General features: G+C 39.8%; 1 protein-coding gene across 2 annotated transcripts in view; it reads left to right on the top strand.

The window, feature by feature from the left end:
• USP37 (ubiquitin specific peptidase 37) overlaps positions 1-27396 on the top strand; it is a 34853-nt gene that overhangs the window by 4448 nt on the left and 3009 nt on the right. Inside the window, exons 4-21 of one of the 2 annotated variants that reach the window (XM_066999451.1) lie at positions 435-535; positions 1716-1897; positions 2047-2121; positions 2698-2795; positions 4458-4542; positions 5443-5604; positions 6082-6213; positions 8275-8398; positions 8652-8857; positions 9931-10048; positions 11350-11429; positions 12056-12220; positions 13724-13789; positions 15106-15256; positions 18986-19238; positions 21696-21862; positions 23636-23696; positions 25740-25855. In XM_066999451.1, coding sequence (XP_066855552.1) covers positions 435-535; positions 1716-1897; positions 2047-2121; positions 2698-2795; positions 4458-4542; positions 5443-5604; positions 6082-6213; positions 8275-8398; positions 8652-8857; positions 9931-10048; positions 11350-11429; positions 12056-12220; positions 13724-13789; positions 15106-15256; positions 18986-19238; positions 21696-21862; positions 23636-23696; positions 25740-25855 — 2342 coding nt within the window. The remainder of the gene's footprint in view (positions 1-434; positions 536-1715; positions 1898-2046; positions 2122-2697; positions 2796-4457; positions 4543-5442; positions 5605-6081; positions 6214-8274; positions 8399-8651; positions 8858-9930; positions 10049-11349; positions 11430-12055; positions 12221-13723; positions 13790-15105; positions 15257-18985; positions 19239-21695; positions 21863-23635; positions 23697-25739; positions 25856-27396) is intronic. The other variant, XM_013186471.3, reaches the window with a different exon arrangement.

The following is a 27396-nucleotide window of genomic DNA, read 5'->3' as shown; positions in this document are numbered from 1 at the left end:
ATGTAAACTCTTCTTGCTGTCCTTAAACCCCAGTTTTTGTTATGTACTTTTCTCATAATGTGCCTTTGTCGGGCTGAACAATAAGAGATAAAACGTGCGGGAGTTGTTTCTGTTGTAAGCCTGTTGATATTTGGAAAACCTTGTCTGTTTATCACACCTGCATAGTCTCTTTTCTTTTTATTTTTCATCTTAGATTGTTGTTTGTTTGTTTGTTTTTTTTAAGGATAGGAATTTTACTGCTCACTAAGTAAATGACCAATGTAAGGGATATCCGTAAACACTTGCTTATGTCTGTGCACTCAGAATATTGTACTGTCTGTTGGCAAGAAATCTATTGTGTCTCTTCCAAAATCAACTGTAAAATAACATCTTATGTAGGAATGCCGATCAGTTAAATGACCATCAAACCAAACGTTGTGTACTTTTCCTGTCAGCTGGGAAAGCCTCTCAGGGATCTGGCAGCTTTGGAGGTGTGCTGGGCAGCAGGACCACACAGAAGGAAGCTAACAGGCAATTCTCTTATATAGAGAATCAGGTTTGTTAAACTTCGCGTTTTTCCTCTTCTCTAATTTTATTTCATTCATTTCCTCCTCTCTTATTGCATGTTGTAAAAGCGCTATAAATACTTGTCTTGCATCCAAAGTCTTTGTAATCCAGAGGGCTTGTACTAGGCATGCACAGGAGGGTTGGCAGCGGTGCATCCTGCTCGTGAGGAGACTCGTCCTCTGTACGCGTTCAGAAGTTCAGCATCTGCCTGCAAAAGACCGAGTTTGTTCTTTGTGCTGAGCTTTCAGTCAGGCAAAAAGCAACACCTTAAATACACAGCAGCTGAACATGTTGTGATCAGCAGAGGTCTTAATGACTTTAGTAGACTTGAGCCACACGTATATATTGAAAAGCTGATGGTCGCATTTTTGTGTCAGAGTAGAGTTAATGAATTGGTGCCATTGTGCTCATTTTTGTGTGTGGATTTTGCAGGCTTTTACCTGGAAGTGGTTTTCCTTCAGAAGGCTTTTGTTCTTCCTTTTCTGCCTCCGTAAGACAGATTTCATGGTGTATCTCCCAGCTTTAATTTACATTGTTATCTCTATGAATATATTTTATTACAGCCCTGAGGGCAAGTATTTTTGACATTGTCCCAAAACAAATTTTACATGTTGCTTAGAGGCAATCTCGCAGTAAAAACTCGAAAGCTGTGTATACAGTGGTAAGATTAGACATGTTTAGTTTTCAAGTCTAAAATTGACCAACATTCCTTAGTCAACCAGCTATTAGCTCTTTTCATTGCATTGGCCCTAGGCTGTCAGGGCACAGTTCTAATTGTGTGGTTTTTAATACAGCTTTTTTTTTTTCTTTAATACCACCCAGAATTGATCTGAGGGTGGTTAGGAGTTGTGCCTTGGGTGATTAAACCTGAAAGCACGTAAAGGGGATTTTAAATACAAAAGTCCGACTGATTTAACATTGGAAGATGAAAAGGGAAATTGGTTGCCGCGACAGAGTTTCGAGCTTACGACTTGTATTGATACAGTAAAAAGTTTGCATACCTCTAGTTAGTGTTGAACTCTTATTCTATTACAAGTAACGTTTTTCTGTTTTTGGGTATTACGCTGTGGCAACTCCAGCAGTGGTGTAAATGCTAGTTTAGACCCCAGGTGGTTGTGTTTTTCACTGTTTTGATCATCTCCCTGCCCCCTTCCACTTGGGTTTTGCAGCCTCCCCCCAAACGAGTGACCGTGGAAAGTAAGGATGAAAATCCGTTCCGCAAGGTGCTGGGTACCCCAGCCAGGGCGCCCGTTAAGAACTCTGCTGGAACTGGAACACCTAGCAACAGGGTGAATGTTGCAGCGTCTCCTGCCTCATCCACCCCGCACAGAACAGGCTTGCTGGAGAATCGGTAAGAGTGTTATCCTGTTACAAAAGTGAAAGTTGTGGAAGAGAAGGGAAAAACGCGTAGAAAGCGTTAAGAAGTTTTCTGCAGTTGGAAGAGGCCTGTTTACTAGCCTTTCTGAAAGAATGACCACTGCAAAAATTTTCTGTCATTAGCGAAAAGAGGAAAAGAGCACAACCTCCTGGTTCAGAAATGAGTGAAGATTATCCCAAAGAGAATGATTCTTCAACGTAAGTAACTGTTGTTTCCAGTTTCTGATATAAACTCTGTTGGTTTGTAAAGGTAGTTTTTTCTGAAAAGAGTGCCTGGCTGTTTTCTGTCGTGGCAATGTTACAGGCCAGCCACTAGTCAACTTCTGAACACCGTGAATGCTAGAAATGGGGTTTGCATTCAGGGTTAACGAGGGAAATGCAATCTGAAATAACGGTTGATTTACAGGAGAATGGCGCATGCAAAGTTTGTGTCACCTTCCCTCTATCAGCTTAATCTGGGTTGTCCCACATGCTGTACACACATAGCAATAGGTAGCTTCTTTCTTGCACTTGTTTTGTTTTTTCAAGACAAAATTCACAAAGGGAAATAGTTGTTTGTAAAATGATGTCTGTGTGCACATCTACATTTAATCATAAGTTAGAAGTCTTGTGTAAATGAATGGATTGAACTTATTTGTGAGCAAAGCTTACCTGTTCCGTAGTCAAGTATTAAAGGTGGTAGGACATAAATGCTTTAAAATAAGTTGTAAATTGTCAGCCAGGAGTATCCTGCATTTTCGCTGAGTTCTGACTTTGACTCTTGTATATCTGCAGGAATAATAAAGCCTTGAGTGATCCAGCATGGAAGTACTTAAACAGTAGCAGAGAGAAACAGTTGAATCTGAAGCAAGCAGAGGAAAATAGGACATCAGGTAAAAAAAATAAAAGTAAAGCCGGAGGATAACTATTTTTTCCTCTGTTGCTAGTAGCTCAGAAAGTTGCTGCAGACGTTGTTTTCCTAATCTGCTGTTCTTGTGCCACTAACTTTCTTGCTTCCTACAGAGCCATATCTGAGATGCTAACATCTTGCCTTTGTTTTCAAAGCCTATCCTGGCTTATCTGTCACTGTTGATTAGCGTGACCCTGAACCCTGTACTTGGCTGCCGAGGCCAGCTAGTGTGTTTGCTTATCAACAAGCAGCCTCACGCTTTCTTCCAAGTCGCCCTTCCTCTTGGGAGGGGATTCCTATGAACATCTATCTAATGATTCCTCTCACTCTCTCTCCTCTCACTCTCTTTCTTGTTTGTCTTTAAAGCTCTTCCTTGCTATTAATGCCCACACAAATTGTAGGATTTTTTTTTGTACTGAAAATGCATACTGTTTGCTTTTACCTCCCTACCTCTTCCCCAGAATGTAGAGGGGGATCTCTACAGGGCCAGGATTTTTGTTCTGTTTGTACCAGAATTCAGTTGGATGCTGATGTGTGACAAGGGCTTATAGGCAATATAGTAATATGGACAGAATGTACATAAGCTGGTAATGATCACAGCTCTTTGATTTTACTTCTTAGTACTGAGTCTCTTTCCCCATAAAGAGGAATGTGTTGAAGGTTTTGCTTTCATGGAGAACATTGCTGAATGCATTTTTTTTTTTTTTTTTTTTACTGCAGCTCTGATGGCACAAATATATTGCTAGAGGAGGAGCAAATAGTGTCAATGTTTATCTCTGAATGAAAATTTGGTTTGCTCTTTAAAGTCAAGGTCAGGCTCTGTCAGTATACCTGCAAGTTCAAGTAGTGGTATTGAGAACCTCCTTTCCTTTATATGGCTGCATTTTTGAACGTTGCACAGCTTCAACCATTCCAAGCTTAGGTAGAAGTAAATGTTCATTTATTATCCAACCTAAAATATGCTGTGATTCACCTCAATATATGTTTGTTTTTTTTTTTTGACTCTTGAGAGCATGTTTTTTATGCAGTACTATCCGAGGCATTAGAATCTCAGAATCTGACATGATGATTTTAAGAATGATGAAACAATCGTATTTTGCACCAAGTGTATAATAATTTATTGTGGCTTTTGAAGTGGGAAGAGAAGCTGTTTTCAATTCTGCATATTTACTTTGAATTTTGAGAGAACTGTATAGGGAATTAGTGACGTTTCTGTTTTGCGTATCTTATATATTTGAACAAAAGGTCGTAATTGTTATCTTTCAAATAGTCTTAACTATTTTAAACCTTTTTTTAAAGTTTTTTTTAAGGTTTAAAGGTTTTTTAAAAACCTATTTTAACCTTTTAAAAGTTAGTAACTGGTGATAGTTAATTATTTTAAAGTGTTATATGTTACAATTGGGTATGATAGGGATTATGGTGTTAAACTCAATTTAAACTCCAGGGTGTCTTTACGTACATATTATTAATATTTGCATTAGTACTTCTAAGTAGGTGCATTTGTACTATCTCAAACAAATCTTGAAGATAGTATTTGAAGATTTAGAAACCTTTTTATTAAATGCTTTTAAACCATTTGTGTATTGCATAAATAGCTGAGTTACCTGGAACAAAGTGACCTACCTCTCTGTTTTTGTTTTTTAAGGCGTTTTACCACTGCAGTCATCATCCTTTTACGGTAGTAGGTCCTCGCCAAAAGAGTACTCTACTGGCAGTTCCACCCTGGACAGGTAGGACTGATTCACTGGTGTGAACTGTAAATGACAGTCCTTTCCCAGGAATTAGGTTCTTCAGTTTCCTGTGCATTCATCACACGCTGTAAGGCTTTTATGCATAAAATGTTGTAGCTTAAAATCCAAGCATTCAGTGCAGCTACAATTGCTCTGACACCTACAAACTCCAGTACTGCTTGCAGTAGATGGATTTTCTGAATTCATTCGAGTTGATTATAGTCATTGTGAATGACTGATGTAGATGATAGCTAAACTCTAGTTGGTTCAAATGACATACAGGCTCTGGAACTTGAGACTGAATCTTTGCTTCTTATTTCCCGAGTAGATAAATGGCATGAAACTATTTTAACGGTATTTTAGTAATACTGAATCCCTCTGAGGCTGGGATTCTTCTGTGGTAGATGCTGTGTAATCAGACTGTCAGCCTCTGCCCTAGGCAGGTAAGATCCAAGATCAAGGAAGAAAAGCAGCATTATCCACTCTTTACACGTGAGGGGCTGAGGCCAGAGTGATTAGGTTACAAGACCATGAGGCTGAAAATGAAGACTTTAGCCTAGATGTGAATTTTAAGCATATCTTATGACTCAGGATCTCATGCTACACTGTCATTCTTCCTCTCCTTCACACAGCATGGAGAATTGGCAGAATGTCGTAAAAACAAAAGACCTGGTTATACACCTGTAGATGTAAAGAAATCTAACCAAAGAAAGTATTTTAAGTGTTCTAGACAGAAGTTTGCCTTTTCATACCACTTCGGCTTTATGATACATGCCACTTCTCTCGTGTGACTTTACCAGTCCTTGTCATCTGTAGTGATAGAGTTTCAGTGTCATGAACTATTGCTATTTAAGGCAGAGCATCAGAAATCTTACACTTCTTATTCTTTAATGCTTATAGGTCTGGTGTATCCAGCCAGACTCCTTCATCCAAAAGGAGCCTGGGATTTCTTTCTCAGCCTGCTCCTCTTTCTGTTAAAAAGATGAGATCTAATCAAGATTACACAGGGTGGAACAAACCCCGAGTGCCCCTTTCCACCCATCCTCAACAACAATTACAAGGGTAAGTTTAATTTTCTTTATCTGTCATGCATGCTTTTATCATCAGAACATGCGTATTCTTGTTATAATTGTTTCATGGGAAAAAAAAAATCCTGAAATCTATGAACACTGAGACAGGGAGCACATTTCCTAGTTTGGAAAATATGTATTCTTAAATTGACTTCCTCAAAATTTTAGATATATGATAATTTCAGTTAATTGACATTCCTTTCATATGCTTCCATGGTTCATTTTTATATCTTGGGTATATACACACACGTTTTAATATTTTGATTGTAGGGACTCATGGATGCTTTCCTGACAGTTGCTGCCTCCTATGAGTTTTCAATTTAGTCTGAACGGCAGAAGGACAGCTCCAATTAAAACTGCGTGGGGAGTGTCTGGGGTGATGAATGTCCTACATGATAGCAGTGCCGTGTTTAGCACTGGCACGTTTACACATTTACATACATACCATGTTTAATTTTCTGTTTTTCAGGTTTTCAAACTTAGGAAACACCTGCTATATGAATGCCATTTTACAGTCCTTGTTTTCAATCCAGTCTTTTGCTAATGATTTGCTCAAGCAGGGTATCCCGTGGAAAAAAATTCCACTCAATGCACTGATCAGGTAAAATTCACTTTCTGGAAAGGGTATTTTCTCTTTTGTTACTGAGAAGCTAGCATTCCCAATACTGAAGCTCCTTTGTAGAGGGTAATGTGCATGTGTACGTAGATGTGTGAGCTGATTGTGCTTTCCTTAAACTCTGGATAAAATGTAGGAGATTGTCAATCCATTTTTTTTTTTGCTCTTAGAAAAATAAATCCTAGACACCTCTGTATTCTGGAGCTTTACTTTAGAAATAGGAAGTAGGCTTTTAGGATTTGCGATGTAGAGTAGTCCTTCATGTGTTCTGCTGTATTTCTAGTGGTAGAGTAAAATGCTTTAGAAGTGCAAAAAACTTCGTAGTTGATGCAGAATAACTTCTTGAAACATTATCAGCTAGTGTTTAAGCTGATCACTAACTATACTTGCTACGTGAGGGTTTATGTCTTTTTTTGGAAAATCTGCTTTGTCTAGTAGCTGTGGAGAGTGTATGTGTTGTGCAAACTTGATTTTTTTCTAAATTCAGATGAACTCTCGGTTCAGACAAACCTCATGTCAAGAAACTCCAAAGGTTTCTGAAATATGTAAAGCACTCTTTTTGAAATTTTGAATTCATTTGCCATTCAGATTCTGTTGTATGTCTATCAAAAAGACAGACTGCCATTTGCATATGCACTGTGCTCTCTGCCATTCAGGATTTTTATTATATGTGCTTTTGTGTATCTCCTTTTCTTTTCCTTCACTAAACAAAAAAGATTAAGGATGCCAGAACCATTCCTGTTTCCATTTCATCGTCCTTTAGATTGTTTGGGGTCATTTCTATTTTTGCTGTTATCTTCTCGAACTCTTCCCCCTCTGCTTGAAATCGGAGGCTGTTCCATGTGCCTTTTTGAAATGTCCTTTTCCTAAATTTTGTAAAAAACACTTGAAGCTTGTGCCTCATATACCTAGAGGTATATATAGGGTAGAGCTAGTGCTGGAGTACATCTGATGGAAGGCCATGTGTGATCCTGGCTCAAGTACAACCGGTCAGAGTTGGTAGTATCTAGTTTGGTGTCTGCTAGTTTGGGTATGGGCACTTAGTCTAACACGGTAAATGTTACCTGAACTCCCTGTCGACTGTTTTGTGGTGAAAAAGCTATTCCCTAACACGCTTCCCTTAGCAGTTGTAGAGGCTCAGAAGAGCACAGAATTTTCCTGTAGCTCAGCAAAACAGTAGAAACTTGTTGAGCTTCAAGGAACAGATCAGATACTTTTGGTAACTGAGTATTAGGTGTTGGTTTGGAGTGGGAGGGCATTGCACGGGTCTGTCTTTCTGTCTTATTTTTTGGTTTGTCGTGGAACACCATGGAACATCTTCCCATCATCTTCCAGTGTATGTACTATGACATAAACTGTTGTATATGGAATGTACCAGTGTGTATTTCTGTGAAACCGCAAAGAAGTTAAAAAAGATAGCTAAATTGCACTAAATGAGAGGCAGGTAAAGTCAATTTCAACAGTGCTTTTTAACATGGTTTTCAGTTACACTGCGTAGCTTGAATCAAGGAACTCCTCATGGCTCTTTTTTTTACAGCTTTTGTTCTACCCTGTTATAATGTTTCACTACCAAAAGACATATGGCTTTAAGCTGAGTAGAGTGGAAATCTTTTAAACAAACACACAAAATCTTTGCCCATAAAACTTGAATTTAATGATTTATGTGTTGCTTATTTGGTGCCACGTGATTTAATATCTCCTATCAGTATTTCAGTTTTCAAAAAGCATTGCTTTTTATCGCATTGTAAAAGATATTGCAGAAGTTTATAGAACTTGATAAGGCTCTTCTCTTTACCTTAGAAAATTCTGGAATTCTTTTGGTTTTTTGGGTCCTGTGCCAATGGTGATCTCAAGTTAGAATTCAAAATACTTGAAATGTAAAAGGCTATTTTCCATTTTCTGAAATATTTTCATACAAAATCCCTGCACCGCTTATCACAGGGTAAAAGCTTTTAGGAACTTTTAAAATCAGATATCATGAGTTTTATTGCATTTCTCTGAAGTCGTGGACAACCAATCAATGTTTCATCGCATTGACTTCTGCAGGCGTTTTGCCCATCTGCTCGCTAAAAAGGATGTCTGCAGCCCTGAGGTTAAGAAAGAGCTGCTCAAGAAGGTGAAAAGTGCCATTTCAGCTACTGCAGAGAGATTTTCTGGGTATATGCAGAATGTAAGTATCGTAGCATCTCGAAACAATTGCGTATGTTGTTCATTGTTTGGACTGCATTGTCAGGCTTCATCTCTGTTTGACAGTGACTTGAGCTTTTGATTGAATGACAACCTTTGCCTTCTGTTTGTTAAAGCAGAACTGTCTTAGTATTGCTGAATGCAGTAGATAGAAATGTAACTTCTCTCATCTGCATGTGTGAGAGGTACTGAATGGAGTCGTAGAAAATAATTTGTTGAAAATACCCTGTTTCTAGGATGCACATGAGTTCTTGAGCCAGTGTCTGGACCAGCTGAAGGAGGACATGGAAAAATTAAACAAGACTTGGAAGAGCGAGCCAGTCCCTAATGATGACAACTCACCTGGACGGGCTTCTGATGACCTCTCAGCCACCAAAGTTTATACTTGTCCAGTTATCAGTAACTTAGAGTTTGAGGTTCAGCATTCTATCATATGTAAAATGTAAGTACGCTTCAGAACCTTTCTCGTACTTATTTAAATGATTGGGAAGAGTTTGCATTTTCTGTGATTTCATCTGCAGACTATTACTAGAACTAAGTAGTAGTATGTTTTTTTCCAAAACTAGATATTTAGAAAATATTCTGCAGTCTAGAAATAACGTAAAATTCACACCATGCTGTCTGCTCTTTCAGTCCTTCTTTAAATAGTCTGTTACCATTTAGCGCTTCGTTACATATCCATTGGAAAGCTGCTGTGCTTTTCTTTTTTGTCTACAGCTTGTATGAGAATAGGGAGAAGAGGGTTCCAGCCAGGCAATGTCTCCTCCTAGAAAATGGGAAGCTGTATTTTTCTTGTTCTTTCTAAAGGCTTCCAAGTAATGGTGTCTTCTTTGGTCTCTGTAGGTTATTGCCGTTATAAACCAGTATCTCTTGCCATTTGTTGTTTGTGACTTGTGCAGGAGATTCACATACTGGATGCTTGTATTCCACAGAATTTTCATTAACACAGATACTTGGGAATATTACTTTCAGGGTGTAGTGCATCAGTTCCCTAAAATAAGTAAAAGTAAATTACATGCAGATAATAATTACTGAAGACAAATGACTATAGGATCTTTAAAAATAAATAAATAAATAGGGTCTTGTTCTACACACATAGATTCTACTATTTTGTTTTGAAAGAGTTACAAAGTATTTTGGGGCTTTCCATTCTTCTGGGGCTGGGCTCACTCTTTTTCTCCTAAGAAAGTTGAAGGGAGACTGCCTGTTCAGCTACATGGCAGTCACTTTGGTTTGTTGTATACTTGATCACTTGGGCTCTCCAAAGCAGTTTTCACAGACCAAGTTTTTTTGTTCTTTCTCCTACACAGAAGTTTCAGTTTCTAAAACATCAAAGTGAAATCCCAAAACTCAGCTTTGTCATAAGCATCAAACACTTTCATTTTAATATGGGTAAAAATAGGTTGAGAGAGATGCATATGTTTACTGGGAAGTTACTTTAGCCTAAAAATATATACGTTGTCATTAATTTCAAGTTTATTTTTCATCACTTACATGAGCATGTTTCTTTTTTAGGTGTGGTGAAACAGTCACCAAACGAGAACAGTTTAATGACCTCTCCATTGACCTTCCTCGAAGAAAGAAATTGCTTCCATCTCGATCAATCCAGGATTCCCTTGACCTCTTTTTTCGGGTACATAGTTCATATATTTTTTAAAATTCACTGTGGTGTATGTGCAGATTCTGTACCATATGGAAATTTTGATTGCATAGCTGATTATTAGTTTCTATGACAGTGATTGAAGATACATGAAATAAATAATTTTGCGCTCTTTTGAGGTTGGGGCATTAAGATTATACAGGGGTTCATATGGTGAAATGCTGTGCAGAACTTAACTAATTTTTATAACGTTGCTGTGAAATAAGTGAATTTCCCCGTTACGTGTTGGAAGTGTTGAGGCACAAATGAAAACAAACAAAAGAAGGGAGATTGTCAGATTGAAGTAATCACTCAGAAATTGCTGCTTCCTCTTCTGGGCTGGGATGCTTCAAAGTTTGTGCACTGATCTAAATTGGCATGGAAGAATATCGTTGCACAGATCTATTAAAACAAACACAACTATTGTTTTAATATATGCATGCTCATCTTGTAAGTAGACTTGCAAGACGAGGTTTCTGAAAGCTGAAAATGAGCCTTACCTATGTGATTGCATTGTGCTTTATCGTATCTTGAGGGAGGGAGGCCTGTGTTTTTTCTCCTAGTCCCATTTACCGATGGTGTTTTTGACAGTTTGAGTAACTGATGTGCTTATTTTTCTAACAGCTAGTGGAGGTCTTACGCTTATGATTTAAAAAAACAAACAAATCAAAAAAACAAAACCCAAAAAGATTATTAAGATTATTGTTGCGTCATTCATCTTTGCACAGAAAACATCTGTAAAAATGTTTGATGGCTAAGTCATGTAACATCAGCGTCAGTGATAGTTCTCCTTTTCATGTCTGTTCATCTACTCAGCTGCAGCACATCTCTGACAAGGTTAGATGAGGATAGCTTTTCAGGAACAAAGCTGAGGTTTTAAACGAGAGAGAGCTTGATGGTAAATTATCATCAACCAAAAGCGATTGGGGGGAAAAAAAAAAAAAAAAAAAAACCAGCTGTATATGTTAGAGAAAACAGCAAGCCTTGCAAGATTATCTTCTCTCTCTAAAGGCTAGTTTGCCTCAACTGTGGCTATTTCAGTGGTCTGTGCGATAGATTTGTGGGAAAAATATTCCTCCCCATTCCTCCTGTGTCAGTGGATATATTGTCAAATGGTATTATTACCTGTGCTCCTATTGGATGCCCTCTTGTTAGCTCATGTTGAAGGTGAATATAATTTTTAGTGTGGCTGCTGTCATGAAGAGCTTCTATGACAGCTGAAAGCAAAGTCCTTTCTGTTGAGATCTATTTGATGCATCTTTTCTTCCACTAGTCATTTTTCTGTTCTTACACAGGCAGAGGAAATTGAGTATTCCTGTGAGAAGTGCAATGGGAAGTCAGCTGTTGTCACACACAAGTTCAATAGGCTTCCCAGGTAACTGTTGACATCTGTTCCTTTCTTTCCTGGAAACGTGTGGCAAAAACCCCTCAGATTAAAGCTGGAATAATGGATGGGACACCATGTGTGGTGGTCAGCACTTGAGAAAGATGCACGTGCAGGCAGTAGTTTCTTCATGCTGTTCTTCAGTTTCCCTCTGAAAAGCTTCTGTGTGCTGACCACCCTCAGCGACAGTTTTTCCTCCCTGTCACTGCACAAGGAGACCTGAGTTTTCCCTTCCTGCTTTTACTGGAATTTTGGAGGCGTGAGAACAGTAAATATATTTTGTAAGCTTGATATTCTGTGCTCAGTTGGCCTGGTGGGCAAGACTGAGTTGGAGACATTCCTACCCGAAGTTATATTAGAAGGTTCTGCTTTGGTCACTTCTTCCTGCGTTGATCCCCGTTTTCTCTCAGTAAGCACAGTGCTTCAAGGAAGAATGGAAACACTTTGAGAGTTAATGGCATGCTCAGGAGTTTCTGACCTCATGTTGGGGTTTAGTTCATGACTTGGAGTAGAAGTGTGTGGTGGTAGGGATTATTCTTGGGGTTTTTTTTTTGTTTGTTTTCCATTTTCTGTCTTTAGATTAACCTTGCCATTTGTATTTCTTTCTCCTCTTTCAGGGTCCTGATTCTCCATCTGAAACGATACAGCTTCAATGTAGCCTTGTCTCTCAACCACAAAGTTGGGCAGCAGGTGGTTATTCCGAGATACTTAACCCTGCTTTCGCACTGCACAGAAAGCACGAGGCTGCCGCTGACGCTGGGGTGGAGCGCCCATTCTGCAATGTAAGTGTACAGCTCGTGATTGACCTGTGCCCTGTTAAGTGCAGTCAGTGAGGTAGGCATTGTCAGATCTTCTCTGGATGATGTCTGGATTAGGAAATCATTTGGTTTCAGGTGGAAGATACCTAATCTAGCCTTTTTAGTGCACTGTGCTAATTTGTAATGTGATCGTGAGAACACGGCATGTTCTCATGGCGAGGAGGCACGATAGAAGCAGTACAAAGACTTGGTGGGATGTAATCCAGGGAATATTTGGTAAGATAGAATTCTTCAATGTTTTTGAAAATAGATTTCTATCCTTTTTAGAAGAACTTTTGTCAGTAATTCCTATAATTTATGCCTCCCAGTCCAAAATCTAGATTACCTTTTGTTCACAGCACGCTTACCTCTGCTTAGGAGATAACAGCATCATCTCTTTTTCTGCTAATTTCCACTTGCACATCTTGTACTGTCATTCATTTTTCATTGTCTTTACTGTGCCACTATAGTATTTGAACGCTTCGCAGGCTGAAAATACTCTCTCCTTTTCCCTGTGACAGTTATTTCTGTACAGCTGCTTGTCCCGAGACGCAGAGATTAAACTGGGCCAGTTGTCACATAGGAAGTTTGTGGCAGAATAAGAAAAAATACCCTTAGGTCTCTTGTGGTCTCTGCCTACTGACATAACCACGGTAACTGTAGTGAGATAGGATACATCTGGTGTGTATGCTCAGCGGTACGGCCAGCATGTTTCTTGTGCTGAATGTTTACTGGAGTTTGAGATTTATGTGGCAGTTTTCCAAGAGTTTGCTGTAACAATAAAAATCTTTACCTCTTAAACATAATGAACAGCGTCAGCTTACCAATGCAGACATACCTTAAGATATATTTAAAGTAGCTTTTCAGTGACTTTTTTTTTTAGTCATCGAAACCATTCTGATTTACCAGAAAGTGAAAGGGTGAGTAAGATGGAGAGAAGCAGCAGTGATTTGAGGGGGAAGATTGAAAAAGATTTCTGCATTGGCAGCTATCTGGTAGATGTGTGATAGCGATGGGCTTTGAGGAGCCTGTGAAAGGATCAAGGAGACCAGGAGGGTTGTTTAGAAGGATTTAGGTAAGGAAGGAGAAATAGAGGCATGGGACATGCCAGAAAACCGGCTGATCCAGAGAGAAACAGGAGACTGTGGTTTGAGAGCAGGAACTCTAGTGATGGTGGGAATAAAATAAAATTAAAAAAAAAAAAAAGAGTTGTCTTGACATGGGATCCCAAAGCCTTTAATTTATGAGCTTGTCCTAAGGGTGCATCACTAAGAAGTGAATCAAATTTAAAGGATTACATATGGTTTTGAACAACTGTTGTATATTTATGGCATCGTAGAGATACTACTCTGAATATAAGCAATTAGCAAGTACATAATGTTGTTCTACATGCTTCTTTGAACATGGATTTGCATGCACAGCAGACGAGTAAACACTTATTTTTTAAAGACTGTAACTGCTGCAATAAATACTTTGCTTTTTTAATAGTTCCCGTCCATTGAAAGCCTCCCAAATGGTGAATTCCTGTACTATAAGCACTTCCACACCTTGTAGGTGAGTTATAGCTCTGAAATGCCCATGGCCTGGCATTTTATGGGATAGCGTTCAAGGCATTTTAGAATTTTATAATTCTTCTTTTTATTCTTTCTACTTACTTTTTTAGTTTAATTTTTCTCTTTTAATAAATTGTTTTGGCTACTCTTTTTTTCATATCTGAGCTTTATTGATGTTGCATGTTAGATGAAATTAGTATTAATAGTACAATTTGCCCAGTTGACACAATCCTGTTAGCATTGCTCTTGAGAACCTTTGGGAGCTTGTAAGCAAGTAAAGATGGTTTTGTTTTTGTTTTTTTTTTTCATGCAGAAGGCTCAGTGAGAGAGATTTAGTTTACACAGATGATTTGTCAGTGCCAAGTATCTTAAACTGCCTTGTATTCATCATTGCAAGCTATGTATATAAGAAGCAAAGTAGTTTCTAATTCTGCAATCTAGCTTTTTTCCAACTTTATATGTGGAGCCACAAGATGAGTATTGGGCACAGGTGGTTTGTTCCTTAGGCTTATTTGTAAAGATGAGGGGGCATTATTTTCATAGGCCATTTTGAAAGGACAGTTTTTGACATTGTGGAAAATGTGATATTGCTCTGAGTGGTTTTGCACTGTGGAATACACTTAGAACAGATTTCCTGATTGACCAGATATCACAAACTTCACTGTAGTCCCTTGTCTTCTGCTCTTAAGAAACAGTTTATCCCAGTGAAAGAGCAAATGGGAAAACTGGAAAAAAATTATGCAGACTTGCAACTTTATATCCTAGTTATGATGTGGGAAGTCCTGTGTCCAGCTTAATAAATTTCGGAAGTCAAATAAATGATTTGTGCTGAGTTCTACGTGTCACTGCGTGCTTGACTCAGACGAGTAGGTTAACGGTTGGACTTGATGATCTTAGAGGTCTTTTCCAGCCTAAATGATTCTATGATTCCTCTCCAGGGTTGCTTGGTAATAAAGTGCAGAATCTTGTTTTGTGAGCTCAACTCTGCTACATCTTAAAATGAATATCCTGCGAAAGAAAAAAAGTAACACTTGGTAGACTGGCAGGTAAACTATTAAGTGTGTGGTTCTTGCTTTTAAAGTTGTCAACTGCTATTGCAGACTTGAAGAAGGTATGCCAATTAAACTAGTGAAAGATACCTTTTCTGAAAACCCTGCTTCCTACATTAATAAATTTTCATTTTCAACAGTTGCTGTTTGTTCCCTAAATTGTACTGCCCAACAGTCTGAACATTTGGCATAACAGTTCTTCAATGGTTACTGTGAAACAAATTTGTACAATGCTATGAAGTTTTATAGCCATATTTCTAATTCACAGAAAATACACTTTCAAGTCAAAGAGCCCTACAGCACTCTATGTAGATTCGGACAGTGATGATGAGCCATTGAAACGCTCTGTTGCCCATAGTCAAAGGTTGTGCAACATACCGAGTAGAGATCAGCAACAACTGCAAGAAGAGCAAGAAAAGGTAAGGGGAAGAAATACCAACTTTTGTCTACATAGATCCGATATGTGCTCGTGGTTGGCTCGTGCTTTTCTTGGCATAGACTGCGAGTAAAATTGGTGCAAGATATTTTTTTTTCTCTTAATTAGCAATGTGTTGCTGGAAGGCAGTGTTTTCCTATGCCAGCTAATTGACCTCTCTGTGCAATTGCATTGGGTTCCCACTGGGAACAGAGGTAATTGTGTTGCAACTGCATTTAACTTGTTGGGTTCTGTGTACCAGCTGCTTAGCAGTTTTGTCAGTCCTTTGGGCAACTGTCATTAATGATGTTTCCAGACTGAAATAAAATGGGCTGTCAATAATAAAATTATGTAGTAAAGCCCTTGATTAAATTAGAGCTAGTACAAATTGGCCTAAGCAAAATACTCAATTGAGAAAACTTCTTCCACATCTGATTTGTGTCCCCTTTCGAGTACGGCTTTATTAAAACCTTTTTGGACACTAAAGCTATTAGTCCTTGGAGGTAGACACACAGAAGTGTGTAGAGATTGAGCTCCTTGGTGTAAAAGCACAGTTAACTTCAAATAGCCTTTGAGGTCTTCATTGTAACTGGTGTTCATGTTTTAAGATATTTTTGCCTCTACCAGGACAGTGTATTAGCAGGTAGGTGAATTGTCTGAGGAAAAATGATGATACAGAAGGGCAAGCTGGAAACTTAGAGGATTATCTTGCAGTACTACTTCATTCTATTAGAGGGTTGCATGCCTAGTGCTTAGAACAAGTGTCCTGCATCTCAGCTTCTCGAAAGCTTTTGACAGTGTTTATGGGATTATTTTAAGCAAGCAGAAAAATGTGTACTTGATTATGACACAGAAGGACAGGCGTAAAGCTGGCTGAATAGCACTTTGCGGAGAGGTAGGTACTTACAGTTTCTGATCTGATGGGAAAAATCAAACCAAGGGAGGATCCTGATCCATTTGGTATTTAATAAATAAGGAAATAAATGATGAATTCTAAATTTCCAGAAGACACAGAGCTGGTAAAGACTGCAAGTGTGTTGAAATTCAGAGCTACAGTTAGAATGATCTCGATAAATCTGAGAAATTCCCTAAAAATAGGAGGGGTGATTCAGTAGGAACAGGCTAAAGGTGCTAATCTTAGGAGGACTAATTGACTGTAAATGCAGGATGGGAACATCTGGGAAAGCCATGGGCCTCTGGAGCAGAGCAAAGGGTGACAGTCGGTCACAGTGTCAGGCTGATTGAAGAGGCAAATGTGTAGACAGAGGCATAGCCTGCAGGTTGTGTGAAGTAACACTTCATTTTTTTCTCAGCGTTGAGCTCTAGCTGGAGTGCTGTATCCAGCTTTGGGCTCCAGACTTCAAAAGAGTTAGAGATTAATTGGAGAGGGGCCAGAGGAGAGAAATATGAGTGGTCAGAGATGTGGAAAGGAAGATTTGTCAGGGGAAAGAACAGGCAAGTGAACTTGGGTTCCTTAGTTTAAGGAGAAACCTAAACAGGGTGTGTATCTTCAAGGACAGGAAAGAAGCAAATGGAAATACTTTGGTTGTTTTCTGTGTCCATAGTTGATAGAACAAGAAGCAATAGACTGAAAGGAGCTGGACTGGATGATCCTCATGGGTCCCTTCCAACTCTGGATATGCTATGATTCTGTGAAATTACAGGGAGAAATTTTTAGACTAAATATTAGGGAAAACTTCCTGATATGCAGGATATGAAGTGACGGACTGGATTGCTTTGGGAGAAAGTAGAAACAAACCTTTGCTGAAGGTCTTGGGAGCAGGGCAGGCAACCACTGTCTTGCACGACACAGCTGTGGTAGCTGTGGGTGGGGGAATTACACCGGCTTGTCTTTGAAGTCCTTCTTCTATAAAGAAAAAGCATTCCAAACTATTCTAAGTGATTCTCCCTCAAGTTTTGTTTGTGCGGAAGTATAGGTAGTCTCTATCACAGGGGCCCCGTGAGTGCAAAAAATGTGGGAATAAAGTGTATTAATTTGAATAGCAAATTAACGATGGGCTTTCCAGCCTGCTGTGGGAATGAGACAGTGGTGATAATGATTCCACACAAGCGACTTGACTTTTTGTGGCCGTGCACGTTGGCCCTTCCTCGACCACGGGCACGACCAGCCATCTGTTCTCTTTAACCAGTCCCCTTGTCCTCCATGTCGTCCCGGGAGGGCCGGGGCCTGGGCCTAGGCCTCAGAGCGGCGTTACTGCTGCTGCCCTGCAGGCGAAGTAGGATGTTAAGTACTTTTCTGATACACTTATTTAAAGCAGCCTGTGCTAGAGCCTAAGCTACTTAAAGTCTATGCAAATAATTTCTAATAGAAAAGTTGTATTCAAATAAAGCACGGTTGCTGCCAAGTCTTTAAAGTCCGGCCGCTGAATTAGTGGTAGTTGTTGGCAGAGTGCCTGGAAGTGGAGTTTACTTGAAGAGCTAAACCAGTTCAGATCGTAGTAGTCTACAGGTGCAGAGCGAAATCAGAAAGCTTAAAAAGCAGGTACTCTGCTTTCCTTATTCAGTGCCTGAATCAATGTGAGGATTTATTGTTTAAAAAGTGATCTGAATTTGTCAGTTCTGATTCTTGGAGATGATGGTGATTAGAAACAAGCAATTGAATCAGGAATTTCATTGACTAATCTTTTGATAAGCCAGTTTTAATGCAAAATGCTTGCTGTATAAAACTTAAGGTCTTACTTATCAAAAGCTTTTTGTGTGTAAATAAAAAGCAGCAGTAAAAATGTGTTTTTGTTCATTTTAACAAAGTTCTGAGAAGCATCCAAATGCTGTTTGCAGTAAGACCTGGATACAAACATTAATAGAAAAGAAAAATAACAACAACAAAAATTATGTAATATAGAAATGAAAAAAAATAAAACTAAACATATGGTAAGTAGTATAATTGTTTAAATATGTGTGCATGGAGGTTAACTCCTGATAAACAATTAATATGAAAATGATGGAAATGACTATATTGGTTACAAGTCAGTATGGTTTAGGAGTTTATGAACATCAGTTTTAGGAAAATAACTTAAAAAAAAAAAAAAAAAAAGGAAAACCTCAGACCAAGACTAGAGTGTTTTTAGTGTTTTTCCTTTCTTCCAATTTAAAGCCATTCTGTTCTCCTTAGGAAATAATAATTTCCCCCTGCCCCTACCTTTTGGATTAACTGTTTTCTTACTCTATTTGCCTGTGTTGTGTCCCCTACCCCGACAATTTCCTCTTGCAAGTCCGTGGCACCAAACCTAATATTAATTCCTCTTCGTACCAGCCCAATTTCAGTTCCTATTCTTCCGTCCTTGCATTCAAGTTCAGTTATGGTTTTCAGTTGCCGTTTCAGCCTGCTTTGTTGTTAAACGTGAAATTTTGCTACTTGTGCCTCAGTATTCTCGCACCGACTTGCCAGAGGCTTGACGGTTCATCAGAACCCAAAGGTGGAACACACGTATTGAAGGAGACGGGAAGAGTTGGCTTGTCTGTGTTAAGCCACAGGGCCTGTAAAAACTGGTTGTAGTTTATATTTAAATATCGTTCCTTGGAGTGAACGTAGCTACAAAGGTTGTGTCTCCATTGAGTCTCTCGTAACTATCTGTTTAATGTTGACAGAGCCAAACTCCCACTCCCTGAGGTTAATCAGCAACAGCAACAAAAAAACTCTCCACAGAAATGTAAATCTGATGTTATATACCTGTTCATTCAAGCATTTAATCATAACTCCATTCATCTCTAGGGTTCAAAAAGAAGTAAAATGGAGGCTGATAAACCTGAGCTTGGTAATGCTGGTTTTGATGGGATGAGTGAAGATGAACTGCTAGCAGCTGTCTTAGAGATTAGCAAAAGGGAAGCTTCTCTGTCTCTGAGCCATGACGAGGATAAGCCCACAAGCAGCCCAGACACTGGTTTTGGAGATGATGAAATTCAGGAATTGCCAGAAAACCTGGAAACTATGGAGATGGAAAAACCCAAAGCAGCACTAGAATCAGGTAAGGTGAAGTAACCATCTTAAATTGGACTATAGTGAGCTAAAGCGAGTTACTGATAGCAGTGGGTTAGTAACATTTGATGGCAGAAGCCGGGTGCAAGTGCACTACTGAAATTGCCTGACTTAGAGTTTTCTCACAATTTCCCAATATATAAAGCTTTTAATTCATTGAACTGGAAAAATGTATTTTCTTGTATGTCTGTCACCTCTGTGATAAAGGTAGGTTGTCTTCAGAGTTCATTGCTGTTGTTTTCTCTCTTGATCAACACATGCTTCCACTCATTGTCTTACCAGACAATTTAAATTACTAAGATTTGGCAGTGTCTGGAACTTAATCCTCCATAATCAGATGATGGTTGCATTTCTGTAGCTGCTGCAGCCTGAGCAGCGTGGTGGCAGTGTTCAGATTGCTGGTGTGTAAGAATGAGGTCTGGGGTGCGTAAGTCTAGAATGCTTTCAGAAATGTAGTTATTTTTTCATTGTTTATTAATGAATTTAACTCCATCTCTGTTTTTTTTCTAATACTTTTTCATGTGAGAGTAGCGAGCATGAGACTCAGCATGCAAATCATGGCCTCTGACCCAGATACATAGTTAAGTATGAGGAGACTGTTTGATCTCGGTATAGGGAAATTGTGTGTCTTAATTGGCTGAAGGAAATTTAAGTGTTTATCATTTGTTGTATGCTACGTGCTTTCACTCAGATTTTTAATTCCAATAGTCTGGAAAAACAGGGAAACAACATGCTTTCCTTCTCGTATGAGAGACAGGAGGTTAAATATTTATAAACACAAAAAAGAAACCTACTACATTACAGAAAACCACACTTGTTTCACTGGATGACTCTTGACAGCTTTCGTGTTGGAAGGCAGAGTGTAAGAACAGCAGATCTGTGGGTCAGCCTTGCTTGAGCTCTCCTTCATATATGCTGTTACTTATGGTTGTGTGAAAGAGAGCTGTGGGAGCGTGGCTACAGAAATGTGTCTCTTCAGGTTTCTTTTGAAAGGTATGATGCAATTATTTGGGGGCTGTAGTGTGACATTTAAGTAACAAGTAGATGTTTAATAGAAGTTTCTGTGATTTCTGATTAAGAATTTGGTTAAACACTCAGTAATGTCTTCAGCTTTCTGTATTGTTGTATGGTCAAAAAAACAAGTGCTGTTCAAAGCATATTGTTTGTTGTTCAGATAAGATACGTATCTATGTATTTTGAGTTACCAGTTATGGCAGTCAAATGTAACACCTATTGAGTTCACAGTCCTGTTTTATTTAAAGGAAGCTTAATTGCAAAGGATGCTTTATTATATCAGGCAAGGTGATTCTAAACATGAAAGATTTAACTTGGTCCAATTCTTATCACTAGTAATCTTTTTTTTTTTTTTTTTTGGTTAATAAACACTGAATTATTTGTGGTACTTTCCAAAAAGGTAGAAAGTAAGACCCTGGCTACTTTACATATGACAGAAGATCTCTCTTCTACAAGACCCTCAAATAAAAGTTCTGTGACTTGAGTGTTTCTTACAGTAGAAGTTTGCAAAGATCATGTAATGAATTCTGTTTTGTTATCCATCTTAAGAGGATTAGACTGATGGATTATGGTTCTAGTTCTGGTGGTCTTATGTTTAAGAGGTCATAGATACTGAGACTCTGCCTCGTGTAATCCTTGCCAGTAACTAATGAGCAGATGTTGAAGTCTGCATAGGGCAAAACTGTAAAGTTTCACATGTTGCTGCACGATAGCTCTTGGAGCAGGTCTTGACTCCTTTTCAGCTGCAAGCAAACAGAAGAATGAAAGTGTCCTGCAACTAGAGGAGATGTGTGCAGTGGTTGAATGAGTGTTTGTTCCAGAAGTTGGAACAAATTAAATACCTTCCTCCCAAAGTCTTCAGACATAGTGTTCGCTTTAAAGATTGACTATAAAGTTTTAATCTTCTTGCACTTTTAAAGATACAGGTAGCGTTCAGAAGATTGAACTCTTACCTGAAGCAAAAAAGCTGAAAAACTGAAAAAATGCTTGAGAGTTGTGCTTCCCTCAGCCTTACAAATGATTCGGCTTTAATTGTAGCTTTGCCTGCAGTACTCTGAGGTATAATATGCAATGCAAATTATTTTTTTTAATCCATGGTTCTTTCGAGAGAAATTCAAGTGTCAGCTTCGTGGCTGCAGAAGCCTAGTGGTGTGTGACATCTTCCTTTAGTTGAAGTTGCTGTTTGAGTGAGCATAAAAGACTAAGAAGAAGACTAGTTCAGGCATTAATCAAATGATTCATCGTACACCTCTTAAAATAAGAGTCCCCTTTTGAGCTTTTCCCGTTTGACTTTTTGTTTTGTTTATTTTTTATGGCTGATATCTCCTTGTCAATAGATGTCACTGTGCTGCAAGGATTGTGGTTAAGGAGGATTGAGCTAGTAACAAACAGAAGACCCAGAAAAACATAACTGTACTTTCTGATTCTTTAGGTCCTGCCAATTTCACTGAGATAACTAAAGATTTTGATGAGAATAAGGAAAACAAAACTCCGGAAGGCTCCCAGGGAGAGGTTGACTGGCTGCAGCAGTACGATATGGAGAGAGAGAGGGAAGAACAAGAACTTCAGCAGGCACTGGCTCAAAGCCTTCAAGAACAAGTAAGAAATAAAGTTTGTTTCCTTGAGTTGTCTTCCCCAGCAGCGGAAACCTGATAGCTGAAGAAAACCTTGTGTTCAGACAGCTGCAAAAAGATTCTGCTGCTTTTCTGAGAGAACCAGATGTTCTAGCTCCACTGTCAGTACAGTGATAGATTTGGGTGCATTTTGTATGTACTTTGGAAAGTACAAACCTGCAGATTTCTCAAGGCTTCTGTGCACATTTATACGCTGGCCTGTAACATTATGTAAAAGTTATGATAAACTAAACTCTTGCTAGCTGTCATCTAGAACTGACATGCCCACCCCTTAGCTTCCCTGGCAGTTGCTTCTTGCCTGAAGGACCTGCAGCAGGTCCTGCCAAGAATCAAAGGGAAAGAAACTGGTTTCAAAGCAAATGCTAGGAATAGCTGTACCAGGTCAAGGTAAAGATCTGCCTAGTCTAGGACCTTGTTTCTGGTAATCACCAGTAGGAGATGCTTAGTGAAGGGTATTGAAAAGGAGCGATTACATGACACTTCCATGTTAGAAAAAGGATCTCGAATAATATGGTCTAAAAACAGTCCCTTAAATTGGACTTGAAAAGAATTGGGATCTTGGGTCGCCTGCTGACCATCCGTGTTCTACTTGATTTACAGGGCCTGTAAGTGATTTCTCCAAGTTTAACTCTGCCCCTCAGAATGAAGCAGACTCTCAGCCAGGTCTTTCTTTAAATAGATGCCCTTGTCTGCTCTCTGTTAATACTAAAGCTGTCATGGTTTTCCTTATGAGATCTGATGTTTCCATGGCTCTTGGATTTTCTCTCCCATTGCTCATTATGAGGTGCTGGTTGGTATGTTCCACGCCAGATGTAGCTTTGATTCAGAAATGCGAAGTAGTTGAACAAAGATTCCCAAGCACTTTAGAAACTGTGAGATAAAAGGCCTCATGCTAATAATGTAAAACTGCCTTTTGAGTGGTGGTGTGCTACGGTTCTGAAATGAAAATCTGCTATTCTAATGATGCAGGCATGAAAATGTGGTAGCTGTGGTTATCTTGATTTGAAATATGTAGTTAGGGCTTTGCGTTCAGGTGCACAGAAAGTGTTCAAGCTCTGAATCAAGCCAGCACATTAAATATTACTGACTGGCTTGCTGTAGCTCTGAGCTTTCAAGAGTGGTGGAAGGAACACGAGCATAATACTACCCAAAAAAAAAAATAGAAGGGTTTGTTGACAGACTTGAGGTTTCTTTTCTACTCGTTAATGGTAATATTTTTAATACTCTTTTGTTTAGTGGTGTCTTTTTTTTTTCATTGCGTCTCTGTGAATTACAGCTGTTACATAGAACATTTCAAATGGCTAAAAAATAATAAAATCTGTCAGAGTTTAATGACTCTGTCTACAGTTGGCTTTGGGCAGAAGTCTAAATTTTGCTGAAGTGTGAGGAGCTTTGTGTGTAAGTGACAGCTTTCCTTAGCGAAGGTTACAAATTCATTCAGATGCTTTTCAAATTAATGATCCAGAGAAAGTGTTCGGTGTTACTAGAGACTTGCTCTGCTGCATACCAAACTTCAGAAGCTTTGACAAGCCTTAATGAAGGTTTGTCCCAGGTTCTGTTGGACGGGAACATTGGACCCTCGCTGGTTGCAAACATTCCTTTACACAGAACCTTTAATTTACAATGTCAGGTTTGTTGTAGAAACCAGAGCAGCACAGTTTCAATGGAAAAAGAGCACCACAAGAATTTTAAACAGTGAACTGTCTCATTGAGCTAAGTTCTGTTCTCTTCCCATCAGGAGGCACGAGAACAAAAAGAGGATGATGACCTTAAACGAGCCACGGAATTAAGTCTACAAGGTGAAGCTCATTTAACTTATTCCAGTATGTTGCTTTTGAGGGGAAAATGGGTCTGTATGTACGAGTACAGCCCCTGAATGTCTGTACAACAGCTGGGATTTCGTGTCCTTTTGGTGTAGGCTCAATTGTATTTGGCTTTGAGCGGGTCAGCTTTCCTTGCTCTCCATTGTGGAAGCAAATGCCTGAAAAAAAACTTAGTATAAAAAACGACCTATTTCATTCTCTGAGTTTTTATATATTAAATGTATATAGCAGAATGGACCTTGAAATTTTGCATTCCCAGCAGAAGCCATCACGCTAATGGCTGTACTCACAACTTAAGGATCATTTCATGCTTGCATTGGAATTTTAATGCTCATTAATGCACTGTCCTTGCCCAAGAAAATGAAAAAGTGCCCTATCTGTCTGACAGAATGGGAGGGAGATGGACTTCATTGCAAGGTATAGCTGTTGTGGATTGGGGAAACACGCAAAATACACTGTCCTTCCCAAATCTAACCAGTGTGGTGAGCCTCAGGCACTGCTTAGCGTTTGTGTGAGGCTGGCATGTGAGTGGTTTCATACAGTCTGGCAGAGCAAAGCATAACAGAGAGAAACTTTGTGCTCTGGAGTGGGAGAGGGAGTGGTAATGAAGTATTGTGTTAAGATACTCCTAGTTGCTTAGGCACCTTTAAAGGCCCTCAGCTATTACTGAATGAACCTGTGTCTCCTTCTGAGGAACAATAAGCTGAAAACTGTGTAAACCCAAGTCAGGTGGCCTGGAGGAATTTAAGGCTAGAAATCCGTCCTCCTTCGGATATGCTGTCGCTTGACTTAAACACGAGCATTGCCTCATGCTTCTCAACTTGATACCGTGTCATTTGTAAAGCCTCAACCAGCAGTTGTTTAAGGAGATGCTAATAATCTTGAACATAGAGCTGGTAGAATTTGTCTTGGGTTCACAGTGGTGCTGCCATCAAAGACCCACTTGTCATCCAGGAATGGCTGGTGAAAGGGGGCTTAGCAATGCCTGTGGTAAACGCTCCAGAGACCTACCTAAGTGGCTGTGTTTGGCAGGGGCAGTAGTCCATCCTACATAGTCTGAATGAAGCGTGTGGAAACCAGCAGTAAAATACTCTCAGTTAAAGGGATTAATCTCTAAACTTCGCAGAAGATTATACTAATCCAGCGTCTCGTGATTTAACAGTGAAAGCAGAGTCTCTTTGGCAAAACATTTCCATTGTAACTGGCATGGTAGTGCCTTTAAAAAAAAAAAAAGGTAAATCAATCCTGAGCAGTGTCCTGTTCATCACAACTTCTCATCCACTCAGGACTTCATAGCTTTAATTTAGCTGGTGAAAGCGCAGCCGCTTCTCCTAATGAGTACTGTACAAAATCCTAAATTAGTCGGGTAGCTGCAAAATCCCAGGAAGTTTGGAACAGCGTGTACAGGGAGCAGCGGTGCCTTCCGGCTCTTTGCAGAGCGCTGCCTGCGTTTTGCTCAGCCAAGCAGACTGGAAGTTCCTGCGGCGAGCAGCCTTCTTACCATTGAAAACAATGAAGAGATGCCTGCTGCCAGCAGTAGCAATTTGATGCCAGTTTTAATTGAAAAATGCACTTTGTTAATGCAACTTACAGTTTCAAACTGTAATTCATAGCTTCTCGTTGCTGAACTTACAGTTCACTGACCAAACTGGCTGCACTTCTTTTAACTTCGGTTCTGGCTGCAGACCACCAGTGCTCTGGAGAGAACTGGGTATTTAACTGCTCTTTTGTCACCCATCTGTCACTGTCACAGTGCACTTCTGTAAAAGTATTAGATTATGCCAAAATTAATTCTGTAGTCCAAGATACTTCCCGTAATTATTGCTTTCACAAGCTGGGGAAGGGGGAGATTGTTTTTATGTGGAAATTCCGACATCTCCTGCTTTCCATGGAAAAGAAGCTTGTAGCATTAAGTGTTTTGTTGTACCTGTTTATGAAGGTAAATATACCTCAACCTGTTGTGAATTCCTGTGGGCGCTGTGGATTCTCACACAACGTTGTTGTTTCCGTGCTATTTAGAGTTTAACAGCTCTCTCCTGGACAGCGTTGGTTCTGATGAAGACTCTGGAAATGAGGATGTTCTTGACATGGAGTATTCAGAAGCTGAAGCAGAAGAGCTGAAAAGAAATGCTGAGGTGTGATCTATGATTCCAAAAGTTTAAGTGAGAAATATACCCTCTTCTTCACCATCAGCTTAGTGTTAGAGGTAGTTTTAAAGAGCAGACGTACTTGTTTAGTCTTAGAAAGCTCCTTTTTGATGAAAAATGGAAAGACAGAAAAATACCTAATTGTTTTTTATATTTTTTTTTTTACAATTCTTTACCAATTTTCTTACTCTTAAACCAAGAGTTACATTTTAAGAGTATGGTCAATTAATCATATCAGTCAAGTTTCCTGGTCTAAGAAGATAAAGAAATAATTTTCAAAAGCCAATTACCATCATGTAGTTTTATTGTCAGTGAATAGACAGAGCACGTCTCCTGCATATGAAGAGAGCACTGTCTGCTGACATTACAGGTGCAGGATGAGAGAATCTGGGCCATATATTTGGTATTAGCTGTCAAATCTATATGCTGTTATCAAGGGTATATCTTTAATATTTCAGAAGTAAGTGTGCTGTTCCCATTTTGCTTTTCTGTGTTTATTTGGTGGACTGATTCTGACATCAGTGGAAGTTGCTCAGGAAGTGGTTGTTTAGGAAACTTTGCAGAGTAGAGCTCATGTCAGCATCTGTTCTGAGGTCAGCCTGGCTTCTTTGCGTTTTTATTGGCTTGCTGAAAGATAAAATACGATGAGGAACTTTTTCCCACTTTTCAGAATATCCCAAGTTGGAAGGGACCCACGAGGATCATTGAGTCCAACTCCTGGGTCTGCACAGGACCACACAAAAATCAGACCATGTGTCTGAGAGCGTTGCCCAAACGCTTTTTGAACTCCGGCAGCTCGGTGCTGTGACCGCTGCCCTGAGGGAGCCTGTCCCAGTGCCTGAGCGCACTCTGGGTGCAGAACCTTTCCCTAACCCCCAGCCTGACCCTCCCCTGTCCCAGCTCCATGCCGTTCCCTCGGGTCCTGTCGCTGTCCCCAGAGAGCAGAGCTCAGCGCCTGCCCCTCCGCTCCCCTCGTGAGGGAGCTGCAGGCCGCCATGAGGCCTCCCCTCAGCCTGCTCTGCTCTGGGCTGAGCAAACCAAGGGACTCAGCTGCTCCTCACACGTCTTGCCCTTCCAGACCCTTCACTGTCATTGTTTCCCTCCTTTGGATGCTCTCTAATAGTTTTATGTCCTCCTTACACTCTGGCGCCCAGACCCGCATGCAGTACTGGAGGTGAGACCGCACCAGCGCAGAGCAGAGCAGCACAGTCCCTTCCCCTGGCCGCTAGCAGTGCTGGGCCTGGTGCCCTTTTGGCTGCCAGGGCACGCCGCTGACTCACACGCAACTTGCTGTCGACCACAACCCCCAGATCCCTTTCCGTGGGGCTGCTCTCCAGCCTCCCGTCCCTTGGTCTGTGCATACAGCTGGGGTTGTCCTGTCCCAGGTGCAAAATCTGGCACCTGAAGAACTCTTCCACTGGTCTGAACCGGGGTGTCTGTTCCTCTAATCCTTGCTGGGGTTTCAGCTTTAAAGGCAGTAGCCAGAGCCCTTATCTTGGATATAAATTATCTTGTCCATAAGCTACATG

The sequence above is a fragment of the Anser cygnoides genome, chromosome 6, assembly GCF_040182565.1.
Source record: "Anser cygnoides isolate HZ-2024a breed goose chromosome 6, Taihu_goose_T2T_genome, whole genome shotgun sequence".
In the NCBI taxonomy this organism is placed as follows: domain Eukaryota; kingdom Metazoa; phylum Chordata; class Aves; order Anseriformes; family Anatidae; genus Anser; species Anser cygnoides.
The sequence above is the reverse complement of the archived record's forward strand: the minus strand, read 5'-3'. Positions and strand labels throughout refer to the sequence as shown.